Source organism: Wyeomyia smithii, chromosome 2 (genome assembly GCF_029784165.1).
Source record: "Wyeomyia smithii strain HCP4-BCI-WySm-NY-G18 chromosome 2, ASM2978416v1, whole genome shotgun sequence".
Classification (NCBI taxonomy): Eukaryota; Metazoa; Arthropoda; class Insecta; order Diptera; family Culicidae; genus Wyeomyia; species Wyeomyia smithii.
The window spans coordinates 93,906,428-93,921,400 of NC_073695.1; the positions used below are offsets into that span (position 1 = coordinate 93,906,428).

General features: G+C 39.7%; 2 protein-coding genes across 2 annotated transcripts in view; one reads left to right on the forward strand and one right to left on the reverse strand.

The window, feature by feature from the left end:
- The window catches only part of LOC129725263 (uncharacterized), a 30,584-nt gene extending 23,759 nt beyond the window's left edge, over window positions 1–6,825 (forward strand). Inside the window, exons 5-7 of the mRNA XM_055680855.1 lie at window positions 6,128–6,279; window positions 6,333–6,503; window positions 6,560–6,825. Coding sequence (XP_055536830.1) covers window positions 6,128–6,279; window positions 6,333–6,503; window positions 6,560–6,719 — 483 coding nt within the window. The 3' untranslated portion in view covers window positions 6,720–6,825. The remainder of the gene's footprint in view (window positions 1–6,127; window positions 6,280–6,332; window positions 6,504–6,559) is intronic.
- A 34-nt stretch (window positions 6,826–6,859) lies between these two features.
- Window positions 6,860–14,973, reverse strand: part of LOC129725264 (uncharacterized) — a 343,698-nt gene continuing 335,584 nt past the window's right edge. The window contains exons 7-9 of the mRNA XM_055680857.1: window positions 8,883–9,095; window positions 8,595–8,825; window positions 6,860–8,531 (exon numbers count right to left, since the gene is read on the reverse strand). Coding sequence (XP_055536832.1) covers window positions 8,383–8,531; window positions 8,595–8,825; window positions 8,883–9,095 — 593 coding nt within the window. The 3' untranslated portion in view covers window positions 6,860–8,382. The remainder of the gene's footprint in view (window positions 8,532–8,594; window positions 8,826–8,882; window positions 9,096–14,973) is intronic.

The window sequence follows — 14,973 nt, forward strand, 5'->3', positions numbered from 1 at the left end:
GATAAGCAGAAATTTGTGTTTCATTTGTTATGAACTCCTCCCTCACAGAGGGGAGTCAAGCCACTATGGACATACTTGTTACCTCTAAAAACATTCACATACCAAATTTGGTTGTATTTGGTTGATTGGTTCTCGAGCTGTGCGAAATTCGTATTTCATTTGTATGGGACCCCTCCCTTGTAGAAGAGGGAGGGGTGTCAAACCATTATGGATATATTTGTTACCTCTAAAAACATCTACCTACCAAATTTGGTTCTATTTACTTGGTTAGTTCTCGAGATGTGCAGAAATTTGTGTTTCATTTGTATGGGACTCCTCCCTTCCAGAAGAGGGAGGGGAGTCGAACCACTATAGACATACTTGTTACCTCTAAAAACATTTACATACCAAATTTGGTTTTATTTGGTTGATTGGTTCTCGAGCTGTGCGAAATTCGTATTTCATTTGTATGGGACCCCTCCCTTGTAGAAGAGAGAGGGGTGTCAAACCATTATGGATATATTTGTTACCCCTAAAAACATCTACCTACCAAATTTGGTTCTATTTACTTGGTTAGTTCTCGAGATGTGCAGAAATTTGTGTTCCATTTGTATGGGACCCCTCCCTTCCAGAAGAGGGAAGGGTGTCGAACCAACATGGACATATTTTTTACTCCTAAAAACATCCACATGCCAAATTTGATCCAATTTACTTGGTTAGTTCTCGAGATGTGCAGAAAATTGTGTTTCATTAGTATGGGACCCCTCCCATGCAGAAGAGGGAAGGGTTTAGAACTAACATGGACATATTTGTTACTCTTAAAAACATCCACTTGCCAAATTTGGTTCCATTTGCTTGATTAGTTTTCGAGATGTGCAGAAGTTTGTGTTTCATTTGTATGGGACCCCTCCCTTCCAGAAGAGGGAAGGGTGTCGAATCAACATGGACATATTTGTCACTCCTGAAAACATCCACATGTCAAATTTGGTTCCATTTGCCTGGTTAGTTTTCGAGATGTGCAGAAATTTGTGTTTCATTTGTATGGGACCCCTCCCTTGCAGAAGGGGGAGGGGTCTTGAATTATCTTAGTCACCTTTCCCGGGCCCTAGAACCCCTATATAAAAAATTTCACGCCGATCGGTTCGGTAGTTCCCAAGCCTATATGAATCAGACAGACAGACAGACAGAGCTGCATTTTTATATGTTTAGATGATCTGTTTGTTGGGGAATTCTGTCACTTTGTGGCGCTAGTGTATATGTAACAGAAGACATTTAAAATAATCTAGATCGACTGGGGCCAATTAAAAGGAAAATACCCTGGTATCTTTAGAATTGCTATTTGGTCGATAATAACTACACAATGGACCCAGGTTCAACTTTCGGTAGACTACCGGTTGCCATCCGGATCTAGAAATACCGTAGAAGAGGGAAACTGAAAATTGGTTTTGGCTATAACTCTGGTATAAGTTATCAGATCTCGGCTTTTCTTTGATATTATGGTATATTTTTGCATGTGATAGTTTCGAAAAAAAAAACACGGAAAATACTAGGACCTGTTCATTAAAGCAGACAGTGTATGTAGTTAGAGGAGCGACAAATGAGTGAACTAAAAATATGATACAGCCTTGGAAAAATATACACCGTATCCAGATGGGACTAAGACCTGTTTTTCAAAATTAATCTCGTTTACGGTAACTCCGGATCTTTCGGAGAGCTACCTGATGGTAAATTTGAGTAACATTCTGTCATGAGATCATTTATTTTCATCTGGGAGTGGTTTAGAAAAAAAGTGGGACTGTTCTTAAAAATTTACCTCTTTTATTGTAGTTCCGGTGGTTCACGTGGTGGCCATCTTGGAGCATATTTCGTTAAAAGATCATTATCCTTCTAGAATTGGTCTCGAAAAAAAACAGGAAGCTTTAGGAACACTTTTGAAAATTGACATTTTACGCTAGTTCCGCAGAAGCAGTTTCGAAAAAATTAGGAAGCTCTAGGATCACTTTAGAAAATTGACCTCAGTTACGGTATTTCTGGCACTTCCGGAAGGCTATCGGTGGCCTGCCTAAAGCCAAACCTGAGTCCAGTGTGTAAATATATGTATATCTATATCGAAGACCTCAGAGAGTTATCTTCTAAATTGGCCACAGCTTAGGAGTTGATACTGAAATAGATAAAACTCTTTCTGTTACAATATAGTCACGGGTACACTAGCGCCACGTAGTGAGAAAATACCAAAACAAACAGATCTTCATTTGAAAGTACTCAATCACTTGACCAACTTTGCTGAAGACATGATTGTTCTATATCCTAAGACCTTCGACTTACGATTCATCTAATATGCACAGACTGGATATGTACCACTTTTGCTCTCAACGAAATGGTGATTATGTTAATTACAAAAAATTGTTCTGGCTATAACTTTGGTTTAGGTTATCAGATCTCGGTTTCTCTTGGATATTCTAGTAGGTTATTGCGTTCTGCATCAATTTATGCAAAAAACCCAAAAAGTGTAAAATTGGCACATGTACCACTTTTGCTCTCAACGGCTCATTTGTGATTTTCTCGATTGATTATGGTAAGAAAAATAGTTAAGAATAGTTCAACAAAGACTATTGCCACAGAAGATGTGTTTACATTGATATTTCAAGCTACGAAATTTCACTGTTGCATTACAAATTTCGTAAGAAACTTGCTGTTTTTTTTTCACTCTTGAATGAATTAATAAATACATAGTGTTCAAATAAGATGTCGAACCACACCAAATTTCCACAGAATCAATAAAAACTATCTGATAATGTATAATTATCCTGAAAAATGCCTTAATAACGCTAAATGTTGGTATACCATTATTACTGGTACACCCGCTATTACTGGCTCATCTCACCTAGTGGTTTTTTTCAGCAGATTTTCAGATATTTTGCGGCGTCAGAACGGTTACATAGTGCAACAAAAATTTATTTTTCCTTCTGCCTTGGCTCCTATGTATATTTTTTTTTGAGTCTTTTGATGCAAAAATAAATTTCCCCGAGTCTGGACCCATTTCACCTTCAAGAGATAGAGCAATTTTTTAAGCCAAGTTTTAACGAAAAACGACGGATCGCAAAAAAGAATTGATTTCCACTTAACGGAGGGTTCGTCAATTCGGTCAACCAAATGCAGTTTCTTTACGTATTCAACATGGGCTTCCAAAAAAACATAACTTGAATCGTTTTCACTACTATCATGTAAATAGCGGGCCGGTCTCAGCGAAATTGCTCATATTTGAAAGGATGATTGCTTTCAAAGTTCATTAAATTACTTCCTGGATTTCTGGTATCTGGAAGAGAACCAAAATAACCAAAAACCATCGAATATGGGTATTTCCGGAATCGGGATGATGTCCAGTGACCGGAAATCAACTCTATTACTGTGGTTCGTTTCCGGAAGGGTCACGTCTAGTTTCCCCAAGTTCCTGGTCGTTCCTCAGGGGACTAGCGGGGTGGGCTCCACGGCCTCTTTTGCCAAGGCTAGCTCGATCTCGAGGGAAAAACTCTCCTTCTCGAGGGTGGCTTTCTGACACCGATCAGGGATGCAGATGGCTCTATTCAAAACTCCTTAAATAAGGTTGAGTTTTTATTCAATAACTTACAATGTGTTTGTGTGTGTGTGTGTGTGTAGGGAGCCGGCCGGTTGCTGAATCTGCCTCGGATGATGAGTCGGGGTGTTGGTTCTGGCGGGTGATCTGCTTCGGGTGACTGGTTGGGCTGGTTCTATCGGGTGAACGGTGGGTGAAATTCACTCGTTCACTCGCGCGTTCACTTCGGTGGTTGCTGTTTTCTGGAAGGCAACAGTGGATTTTTCTATAACCCGTACACTACCATGTGGGTCATTCGTCCTTCGGTGATGCTGCCCACGTGTGAGTGGTTTATTGTCCCCGTGGAAATTCCAGAGAGTTGTCAAATGGAAGGTAATACTGCCGTTCTTCTCCTGGCACCTATCCAGGATTTTGTCGATCCGGTTTTTGTCGGTCCGGTTTTTGTCGAGCCAATATCAAATGGGTCTGAATGCCGTGTATATAAAATCTCGCTGTATTATAGCAATGTGCGTTATAAATATGAACTTTGAACTATCACTATGAACACAACAAATTTAACTATTTGTACTTTTCCGCTTGCTTGACTAGAATGGAGTGATCGAGCCTTCTCTCCTTTTAGTGGTTTCAGACCTCATATAGAGCCAACTTCCATTATTACTCTTTACATCTCGTCATCCCGTATTTCTTTATCCGGCAGATCGATTAAGTGTAAGTGTTTTGTGTAAACCCTGCATCTCAGTGTTATGTTGGTACAATTTTTAATTTGACTCATCCTGTTTACCCTATTTTATTCTGTTCTCCTTAATCTGTCTATTTATTCATTTCTATCTTATTCTCTAGGGGAAAGTAGGTAAAGACAGACACCCTAAGGTTTAATCTAAATAATTGCTTAGGTATTGCTATTTAGATCGCAGTAGTCATACAAATTGAAACTTAAGGTTATTTGTTTTCATAATAGTTTTTGGTATTAGTGAACTTCCTCCTAGTTTTATGTGTTTTGGGTCTTCAAAAATAAGACTACAAATTGCTGTTTTTTGACATGGTTGGGAAAGACGGACACTTGGGGTGGGTAAGATGGACACTACGAAGGTAAAGGTGGACACTCACAAAAATAATGTAGTACGTTGAGTATTCTTTTGATTTATGTGTTAAGTGATGGCCATACATTACTCTACGTTATTAGAGTCCATCTATACATCACGTGAACAGTTTGAGAGGATGGGTTAGGATGAAGGCGAAAATTCTCCGCCTATAAGGCCTGTTCTAACTGCTAAGTGATTAATATCTGCTGGTTTTTCTCGCAGGTGTACATTGTGAACATCTGTAGTACACAACAGATGCTACATGTGAAAATTCTTGGAAAATCCGTGTGTTCATCTTTCCCTACCTTAGTGTGTCCGTCTTGCCCGACCTGGTTGTAAATTTTTCAAACGATCGTAGCTCTTCATCGGAACATTGAAAATCTGCTGGATTTTCACTAGAAAACCGAGGAAAGACTAATTAATCACTTCACTATTGTGAACAAATGAAAACACGTAAGTTTCACGAGTTTTTCACTATTTTCCGTGGAATAAAAATTACATCAAATTGCGCGTTCACGAAAATATTCTTTGTTTTACTTACAAATTTGACAGTTTGCTTGCTGAAAACCGATAATGCAACTCAAAAGCATAAACACACTATAAAGAAGGTATTCGCATCACTAAATTATCATAATACATTCTAGTTTGTGAAATATTAAAAGTGTCCATCTTACCCGCAGTGTCCGTCTTTACCTACTTTCCCCTATATCTTTTATTTTATATTCATTGTAGTGAATCACTTACTTCGGGGGAATTTTTCTAATAATGCAGCTTCCAGCTTTCGAACTGTAACAGCTCCAGACGCCATTTTGAAATTTAAGATGGTGATCTCCGGTTTCCAGGAAACAGCTCAAATTGATCAAAAACCATCTCATAAGAATACTTTTGGAATCGGGATGCTGCCCAGAGACCTCAAAACGTCACCAAACGAACCGAAAATGACGCGTAAAAAAATCGCGGCGTTCCGGTCTCTGGGCATTATCTCGATTCCGAGAACACCTATATTGGGTAGTATTCGGCCATATTTTAATCTTTCCCACAAAACCGAAAGTCGCCATTTTGATATTCAAAATGGCTGCTAGAGTAGTTTCTAGGTATCTGACATCATTCCGATTCCGGAAGGACTCATATGAGTTATCAAGTGTAGTTGTATCAATAATATTGTCAAATATTTATATAGGCACCGGATTTCCGGGAACGTGAAAATTCTTTCGGGGCACCGCTAACACTGATTTCAAAGAAGACAAGTTGCTGAATCTTATAGTGCTAAAACTATTGAAATCGGATAAAAAATGTTAAAGTTACAAGAATTTCAATTTCTGGTTAACCGGGTACCCCGTCGGGCACTTGTTTTTTTTGTCGAGCACATACCGGTTAATACAGCTGATCTAAATAGAAAGATCATCGTAGTATCTAATTGTCTTACAACCATTGATGAAATTGTGAAACTGTTTCATGTCTAATTCCAACTATTTAAAATATATCATTTCAGTCCAATTCTGATGGCCTCATAATCGTAGCCAGTTTAGTGAGCAGAGCACCCAACTTGGGAGGCTTAGCGAGAAGCAGTGAAATTTTCGCCGTTAAACAATTCATCGTAAACAGTCTAAAGGATGTAGAAAATAAAGAATTCCAAGCGTTGAGGTAAATTTTCATAATGACTAGTGAATGTAGTGTATAATGTTTCGTTTCCACAGTATGACTGCTGAGAAATGGCTGAATCTGGGGGAACTTAAAGCATTCCAAATAGTAGATTATCTTACAGAGATGAAATCTAAAGGCTATTCGATAGTTGGAGCGGAGCAAACGACCGGCAGTCAACCGATCCAGAGGATTCAGTTTCCGAAAAAATCCATTCTTGTGCTGGGGTGGGTTTTGGTGTATTTCCCGTAGATGAGTTATTGATTAATAGATATATTTTCAGGCATGAAAAGGAAGGATTACCGGCGCAAATTATATCCCATTTGGATATAGTGGTGGAGATACCCCAGTTTGGTGTCGTACGGTCGTTGAACGTTCACGTTACTGGTGCTATTTTCATGTGGGAGTACGCTAAACAGCATCATGTGGTGAAGAGTGAATAGAATGGTTTTTAAAGCAGTTGGCCTTTTAATGTTTAGTGCTATTGAATTGTAAAAGTAAAAATTTTTAAAAAAATATTCATCTTTGTTGTTAAAGACCAAGAAAACACACTTGTTTTTTTTTCTTATGATAAGAACGTTCGATCTTTATTGGTATTCACACATACACATTATGTATCTTTGCAATTCATCAAGTATAAATACAAACACGGCAGACGGATGAAGTTGCTTTACAGTAAAACATTTTCTTATCACAAACAAACAGCGGAGCCTATCTCGATGTTTTAGATGAAACTAAGTTGTACCAACTCTATTTTTATAATATGCTCCTATCGTATATAAGCCAAGTTTTTTGACTCACAGTAATCTATCCAAAGCTTCCTACACGTTCTTCACGCTATCCTGCAATAATCCTTTCTATTTTCAATTTTCCTTTGCCTGCCCAGATACGGGACCATTGGTTTTCGGTACTAGAGCTCAAATTAATTTGTAATGCATGGGTTTTATATTCTTAATCGCCCAGTTGTTTTATATGGTATGAGTTCAACAAGTTCAACAAGCAATCATCTACGTGTAATGTTGAGCTTTTCTTACTCGTATTACATGTGAATAATTGCATTCGCATTCATAAAATTATTACATTCTTAGCCGTGAATGGTTTTCTGGCACGGGTATCCATTATGTTCATGTTGGTAGTGAAATGAGGATTTGGATCAGTATCGACAATATGGTGCTTCATATATTTTGCCTCTTCTACGATAGATGGATGTAGCGCCATTGATTTGATTTCCTTTGTTGAATTAGGCTACATCTGCATATACCGGAAATACTCATCGGAGTCCATGTCTAGATAGAAACGAAACGGTTTAGGAACATATATGGATCGAAATATAATATCCTATACAATTTCGTTTCCCGGTGCTAGATTGAATTTTCGATTTTGAACTTTCCTTGAAATTTAATGAAAGTTTCACATGTTTGGCATTTGGAATTATTGTGCGAGTTACTGTCTCCAGACGAGTAACGATTTTTTATAAAACTTTTCTTTGTCTGGCAGTGCCTTACTTGTTTCACTACATTTTATTATTTTTCAATCAATTTCATGGCTTGACTATCAGCGCTTCAAGGGTTTTATTATATACCGATAAGTTGCTTTGAGTTCTTCAATAACGTTTCCTAGTTTAGATTTAGTGGGATAAATACGAAATGACTATATGAATGAATAATGTAGGGTTTTTAGAATCGACCAAAACTTCAAAGAGAGAGTTCCAGATGAAAAAAAAAACAGTTAGATTCCTTCATTGAGGTACAAAAACGTTGTCAGCAACGTCGTTTACAACAATTTTATGTTCACAATTGCGAGGAACAGTTTCAATATTGGAATGATGAAAAACAGAATATTCTGAGCTTTCGCTTAGAATTTGATCGCATGATTACGGAGGATGATTGATTGACTGATATTGAACTGGATCTATTACTCGCTATTAATTCTACATAAACATATCAACACATAGTTTACAACATGTATTGGAGGTATCCAGTACAGTAGTGAAACGAAAGCAAAAATTACTAAATCACTATGTAAAAAGCGCTTACGTCTCAACGTTCAACACAAGGATGATTCAAACTATGTAAATAATAGCTCTGTTGTTTTAAAGTATTTTGCTTAGTTAAACCGAATGGGAGGTATATGGTTTCCGCAGCGCGGGAAGTTGGGTGGCACTGGAGGAAGATCAGCCTGCGTGCCGACATGAACGACCAGATTCATGCCGATAACAATATGGAACTGGAAGTGACAGTGGAATAGCCAATAGCCTGGAAGCAAAATACGCTATTCAGTTTTTTCGGAGCGTCGTAATTGGAAAATTACAAAATTACCTGGATTGTTGGCTCTAAACCGCAGCACTACGTAGCCATTGTTTGGCACCGCAATTGTGTCCTTGAGTGGTGGAAGATTGAACTGTCGATTCAGGAGGCCGCGGCGATCGAGATCCAGAGCGTGACGCAGATTGATCTTTTTCACAGTAGTATCGGGTGATCTACCCATACCGATTACGCTGAAGAAGTGACCATGTAGATGGAATGGATGGCTGAGATTGTCTTGTTGAACTGAAAATTAAAACTGATCATCAACATGCTCTTATTTCATATGTCAAAAGCAGCTACCTTCATCGACTAACACGATTTCTACGATGGCATTCAGCGGAATATCTATGGTGTGTGTGCACATACAGTTGGGGCCGCAGTCTGGGGGACGATTATCTCCGTTGCAGAACTGTTCCGGTGGGATGTCTTCGATCTGAGACAACATCGGCGATGGCGGTGAAACGTAGGAAATTTCATCGATCAGCGATATGAGATGGTCTCCGCCGCCAACAACTAATAAAGAAGATAATCTTTAGTTACCTCAAATCATTCTAATAGTGGGTGAGATCATTAATAATAAATTCACAGAACAAAGAAAACGACGATAGTGAATGGCTAAAAAATATCAGATTTGTTCGCGTTTAGAGAGAGCAAAAATCACCAAAAAAAATCTGAATAGGCTCAGGATCTCTAAAACGCAGAAACAGACATATATTTCATGTAAACTGAACAAAGTTCATTAAGCAGACAGTATGTGAAATAGTCCCGTCGGGATGCGGTATATTTTTCCAAATCTGTATCATATTTCCAGTTCGCTTATTTTTCGTTCTCTCTATTTCACATACTGTCTGCTTAATGAACTTGCGTGTTAACGGGAAAAAGCCGTTGTTAAAAATAGAAATTTAGTTCGAAAAACTGAACAAAGTCGTTCTCATTCGAACAACCGGATCATTTTACTTGAAACCAAGGGGAAAAAAAACCCCGCTTTTTCCCGACACCGGGAAATTTTCTGAGGCGAAAAATCTCTGGGATCACGCCTTCCATCGCATGAGGAAGTAAAGCCGTTGGCGCCGGTCCGTTAATAAACGGGTCGTGAGTTAGGGACCTGGGTGTGGAGTCGCCTCCCTGGGCGTCGGTAATTGGCCACAACAGTGGCGGAAATAGACCGACGGAAAATAAGCGAGAATAAAAAAAAAAAAGAGAAATTATACGAAATAATCCCAAATTAAGCTTATATGCGCTTGAAATGTTTCTAATGCCTTGAAAGACAAGAAAAAAAAAAGTTTTTCTTTTGTATTTAGGGAAAGCACACCACTTATGGCAATAGTTTGCACGATGCATCAGTATTTTGAATATTTCGGTTGTAAAAATGCGAATAATTTTTTGCTCGGGGTAATAACAATAATAATTCATCATATAATAAGAAACTGAAAATTTCATTATACCTACTCTAGCTTCTCCAGAAAAAAACTTTTTTCTTTTACATGAATCGCTCATGTATTAAGATTTCATTGAAAAATTATGAAAAGATAGATCGAAAACCACAAAATCATGTCCTCGAAACTTCCTGTATATGTATTTGGGTCGGTGCCCGTGGTACGAAGTGACCACGACAAAGCACAAACTTGGACACGACCACCACAAATTTTGCTCAAAGTTGGGAGAATTATTCATCTACTGTCACTTTGGAAAAATACAAAATCTGGTGTCGATTGGAATAAAAATGAATATCTCGAGATTGGCTCATATTACCACGGGGTGGTAAGTGTTTCTTACGTAAAATTTTCCGAGAAATACGATGAAACCATTAAATTTAAAATAAAATTAGCTGCATTGGCGGAAAAATGCTAATTTACAAAAAAATCTATCTGGCAACACTTCCGGTCGAAAACAACATTTTTTTGGATTCCTTGGTTTATTTTCTACAAAATTCACTGTCTTACGTCTATAAATTATAAAATAAAATAATTACGAAATTCACAACTATTTTCGTAAAAATGTCATATCTCGAGATTGGCTCATATTACCTCGGGATGATAGTTGCTTTTTACGTAAAATTTTCCTAGGAACACGATGAAATTATCAAATTTAAAATAAATTGGCTCCATTTGCCGAAAAATGTAAATTTAGTTTTCAAATACAAAAATAATTTATCTGGCAACAGTTCCGGTCAAAGCTTGTATTTTTCTGGATTACTTGGTTTATTTTCTTCAAAAATCATCTATCAGTATTTTTCGGACATCTTACGTCTATGAATTGTAAGAAAAAGAAAAAAGAGATTTTTGACAAAAATTGCGTGACTTTGCAATAAATAGCGGGGTCCTACAGAGCGGGGGGTATTTCAAACGACACCAAAATTGGGATTTTTCCAAAGATACAGTAGATGAATAATTCCCCAAACTTTGAGCAAAATCTGTGATGGTCGTGTCCGAGTGGCATGCACACATCGTATGGAATGACCCATTTGCATTTTAACACCCTTTGGAGCTGAGTTGTCAAAGATTTGTGCGAGACCTCCATTATTTTAATGGTTAACCTATGAACAAAAAGCTTAGCGGTTTGAGAAAGTTCTTAATTTCAATTTAAATATTGTGAGTCTAATTGAAGATGAAGTCACACTCGGCAACAGAATCAAATTTCTATCCATTGTTTTTGCTTTTGCCTGTAGAACTTGTTGTAACTAAGTTAATCGAGATTAGATCAATCATTACAAAATCAAAAATATCAAAACACCTAGCCATAGACATTCCACAACTCATTGCTTAGTTCCTAAAAAAGGCTTGATGATCTGATAAAACCACTAAAAGCAACTCACAGAAATGAATTCCAAACTATTTGTCTTAAATGTCCGCGCAGCCTGCTGCTAACAGTGCTGGCAACATGGGCGCAGAGTTTGACACACGCAATTGGGTTGTTTAGCTATTGACGGATTTCCGGTTTTTATATATCATTTGAAAGAGTGTAATTTTCTGGGCAAAACGTGATTTTTTAAAACTTTATATCATTATCCTTCGATTTTTAAATAAAGAATTAAAATTCGCTCCAAATCGCTACAATGACAGTTGGTGTATGGGCGAACTGTCATTGTAGCGATTTCAAGCAGTTTTAAATCTTGATTTGAAAAGCGAAGGACAACGATAGAATTTTTTTTAAATCACGTTTTACTCAGAAAATGCAGATCTTCCAGATGATATAAAAAACTGATATAGCTAAACAACCCAGTTGAGTTGAAACAGGGTTAACAAAATCTCTAATTTCCACTAATAGAACAAGCGTTCAAAGAGCGGTACCCAGCCGCGTCGGAAACGGCCATCGTGCGACACTTTGTGGACGTCGGATACGCTCGTTCCGGCATCTACAACGTGTGCTTGGCCAGGAGGTCGCTGCAATCGGCCAAACAGCGAAAAAGTACCTGGCAAACATAAACATAAATGTCAGAAAGCGCAGGAAGCGGCAGCGGCAGAATAAGATGGTCATGTCGACTTTTTCGGCGAATCGCGACATGGTGGTGGTGATATACGACGAGACCTATTTCACCCTGGATTGATTGATGACCGTTTATGCGTGTGAGAACCGAGGGAAGATTCTTCAAGTTTTGCCTGATCAATGTAAACGCACCGAAAAACGATAAACCTGATGACTTGAAGGTTGGCCGGGAGTATTTTTTTCGTCCTATATATAGCTACTAGTAATGGAAATGAGGTTGGTGAACTTCGCAGCAGCCGAGGTATTGTGCATTTGAATAAAAATTATCAAAACGTCGCTGATAAACTGGCAGTCAGGCTCACTTCCGATGTATATTTCTGGTATTCACGCTACACTGCAACCATCTCAGCCGCCACTGCGCTGTCAAACCGGTTCACAAAAACAAATACATTGAAATCATTCCCGCAGTCCATGTTGTGTGAACACGCAGATGTGTTATGTGTTTGTAAAGTCGGAAGAAAGTTCGGATCCGGAAAACACATATGGAAACACCCTGGTGAAGCTTTCTCTAGGAACGACTATATTCTGGTCGGCGGACGGTATTTCTAGACGTCATCGATGTGCGGTCCTTCCGAGGCCGACTCAGATCACCATCTCGTCGAAAAAACGCCAGGCTGGCCAACGTATACAAGTCGGGCATGGTTGGACATCCAGAGGATGTCAGCTGATGGAATCCACTCAATTCAAGTTAATGAGCGGATTAGTGAACGAACAGTGTTGGCACATTCGCGAGGTGTTGGGCACGACCGTTGGTTTAATACTTACTTACTTTCCTGATGAAACACCCTTCAGGATTTCACCTGCGACACAGTGTTACACCAGCGCACTCGGTTTTGGCAGCATGTCTCCAGTTTCTTGAGTGTTCTAACGTTTGCGGTAAAAAAATGGACAAAAATAGCCGATTTTTCATGGGTTTACCTTTAATCGCACTGACGAAACTACTAATACATCATCAATCATAGTAACCCATGAGTTAGCAAAAAAAAAAAAAAAAAAATAGCTTTATCAGTCAACCTCTAACTGTGATGGCGAAAAAAGTGAAGCTACTCTGTTCAGAAGTGTGCGCGTTCAAAGAACGGTACCTCGCCGCGTCAAAACGGACATCGTGCGGCACTTTGTGGACGCCGGGTATGCCCGTTTCGACATCTACAACATCTTGACACTATTGGGCAGCGATCAGAGCATCGAAAGAAAGCCCGGTTCCGGACGGCCAACGACCCTGAGCGACAAGGAGCTTCAAAGGATGTTGAAGAGGAAGACCGAGGGAAAAGTAACTAAACCGTTGCGTGCATTTGGCCAGGAGGTTGGTGCATGTGGCAAAACAGTAAAGAAGTATCTGGAGAACATGGACATACATGTCAAGAAGCGGCAGTCCCGTCCACTGGTCTCGGAACTGCAGGCAATGAAAAAAAAATCTCGCCCTGGATGGCAACGATTAGCAGGGCACTTCGTATTTAATTTCCCCCCGAAGGAAGTGAGTACAGAGGTGAAGTTAATTTCAACGACCAAGTTCCCCAAGAAGATGCGGCTGTGGCTGACAATCAGCGAGAAAGGGATAGCAAAGTTGCTCTTCTTTCGCTCCGGGCTGGCCGTGAACGGGATAATTTAAAGTACGAGGTGCCTGCCAGAAGTTGCTTCGTTCATCAAGAAATACCATTAGGGCGAAGACACGGTTCAGATTTGGCGTCGACCCACTACTCGAAGCAATCGTTGAAGGAGATGGAGCGGCTGAATATCGATGTGGTACCGTATCTTAGTTTTTTTTCATCACCATCTGAAAAAAGTCCATTTTTTTACCGCAAACATTACATTTTTGAGATCTTCCTCCACTTGATCCAACCACCTAGCTCGTTGCGCGCCTCTAAGTCATGTACTGGCTGGAGACGAACACCATTTTCGCTGGACTGTTATCCGGCATTCCTACAACACGTCTCGCCCATTGTACCCTTCCAGATTTAGTGACTTTCTGGATGCTGGGCTCGCTGTAGAGTTGCGCCAGCTCGTGGTTCATTCTTCGATTTCATACGCCCTCACATACTTCACCAAAGATTCACACGTTGTTCGAAAACGGCCAGTGCTTGCAAGTCCTCCTTGAGCATTGTCCATATCTCGTGCCCGTAGAGGACTATTGGTCTTTTGAGCGTCTTGTACATGATGCACTTGGTACGGGGCGAAGTTTGCCAAACCTCAACGTCTTGTGGAGTCCATAGTAGGCACGACTTCCAGCTACAATACATCTGCGTATCATCTATATCATCTTCGTCGATCACTACCATTCTGCCTATGCGAGGCTTATCGCGCTCGGTTCCTCCTGCTTGCATATACTTGGTCTTCGACGTGTGTATTGTTCAGCAACCGTTTGAAACGTCCTTTCGACAAGGTCCACGTCGGCAGCGAAGCAGATGAACTGGCTGGGTTTATAAAAGATTTTGCCCCGCATGTAAAAGGCCGCACGTTTCAAAACACCTCAAAGTGCATTGTTGAACAGGAAGCAGGAAAGTCTGTCACCTTGTCGAAGTCCCTTGCGTGTTTCAAACAGGCTTGATACCACACCCGAAATCTTCACATAGCACTGTCCACCATCCCCCGTGACCCTAATCAGTTTTGTTAGCTTCGTAGGGAAGCCATTTGCGTCCATTACTTTCCATAGCTCTACACGGTCGATAGTATCGTAAGTGGCCTTAAAATTGATGAATAGGTGGTGAGCGGGGACTTGGTATTCGCGACGCTTTTGGAGAATCTGCCACAGCGTAAAGATTTGGTCCGTTTTTGATCGCCTATTCACAAAACTGGCTTGATAACTTCCCATAAACCTGAGAGACGGTGAAAGATGATCTGCGAGAGCACTTTATAGGCTGCGTTGAGAATCGTGATCGCTTGGTAGTTCTCACATTATAACTTGTCA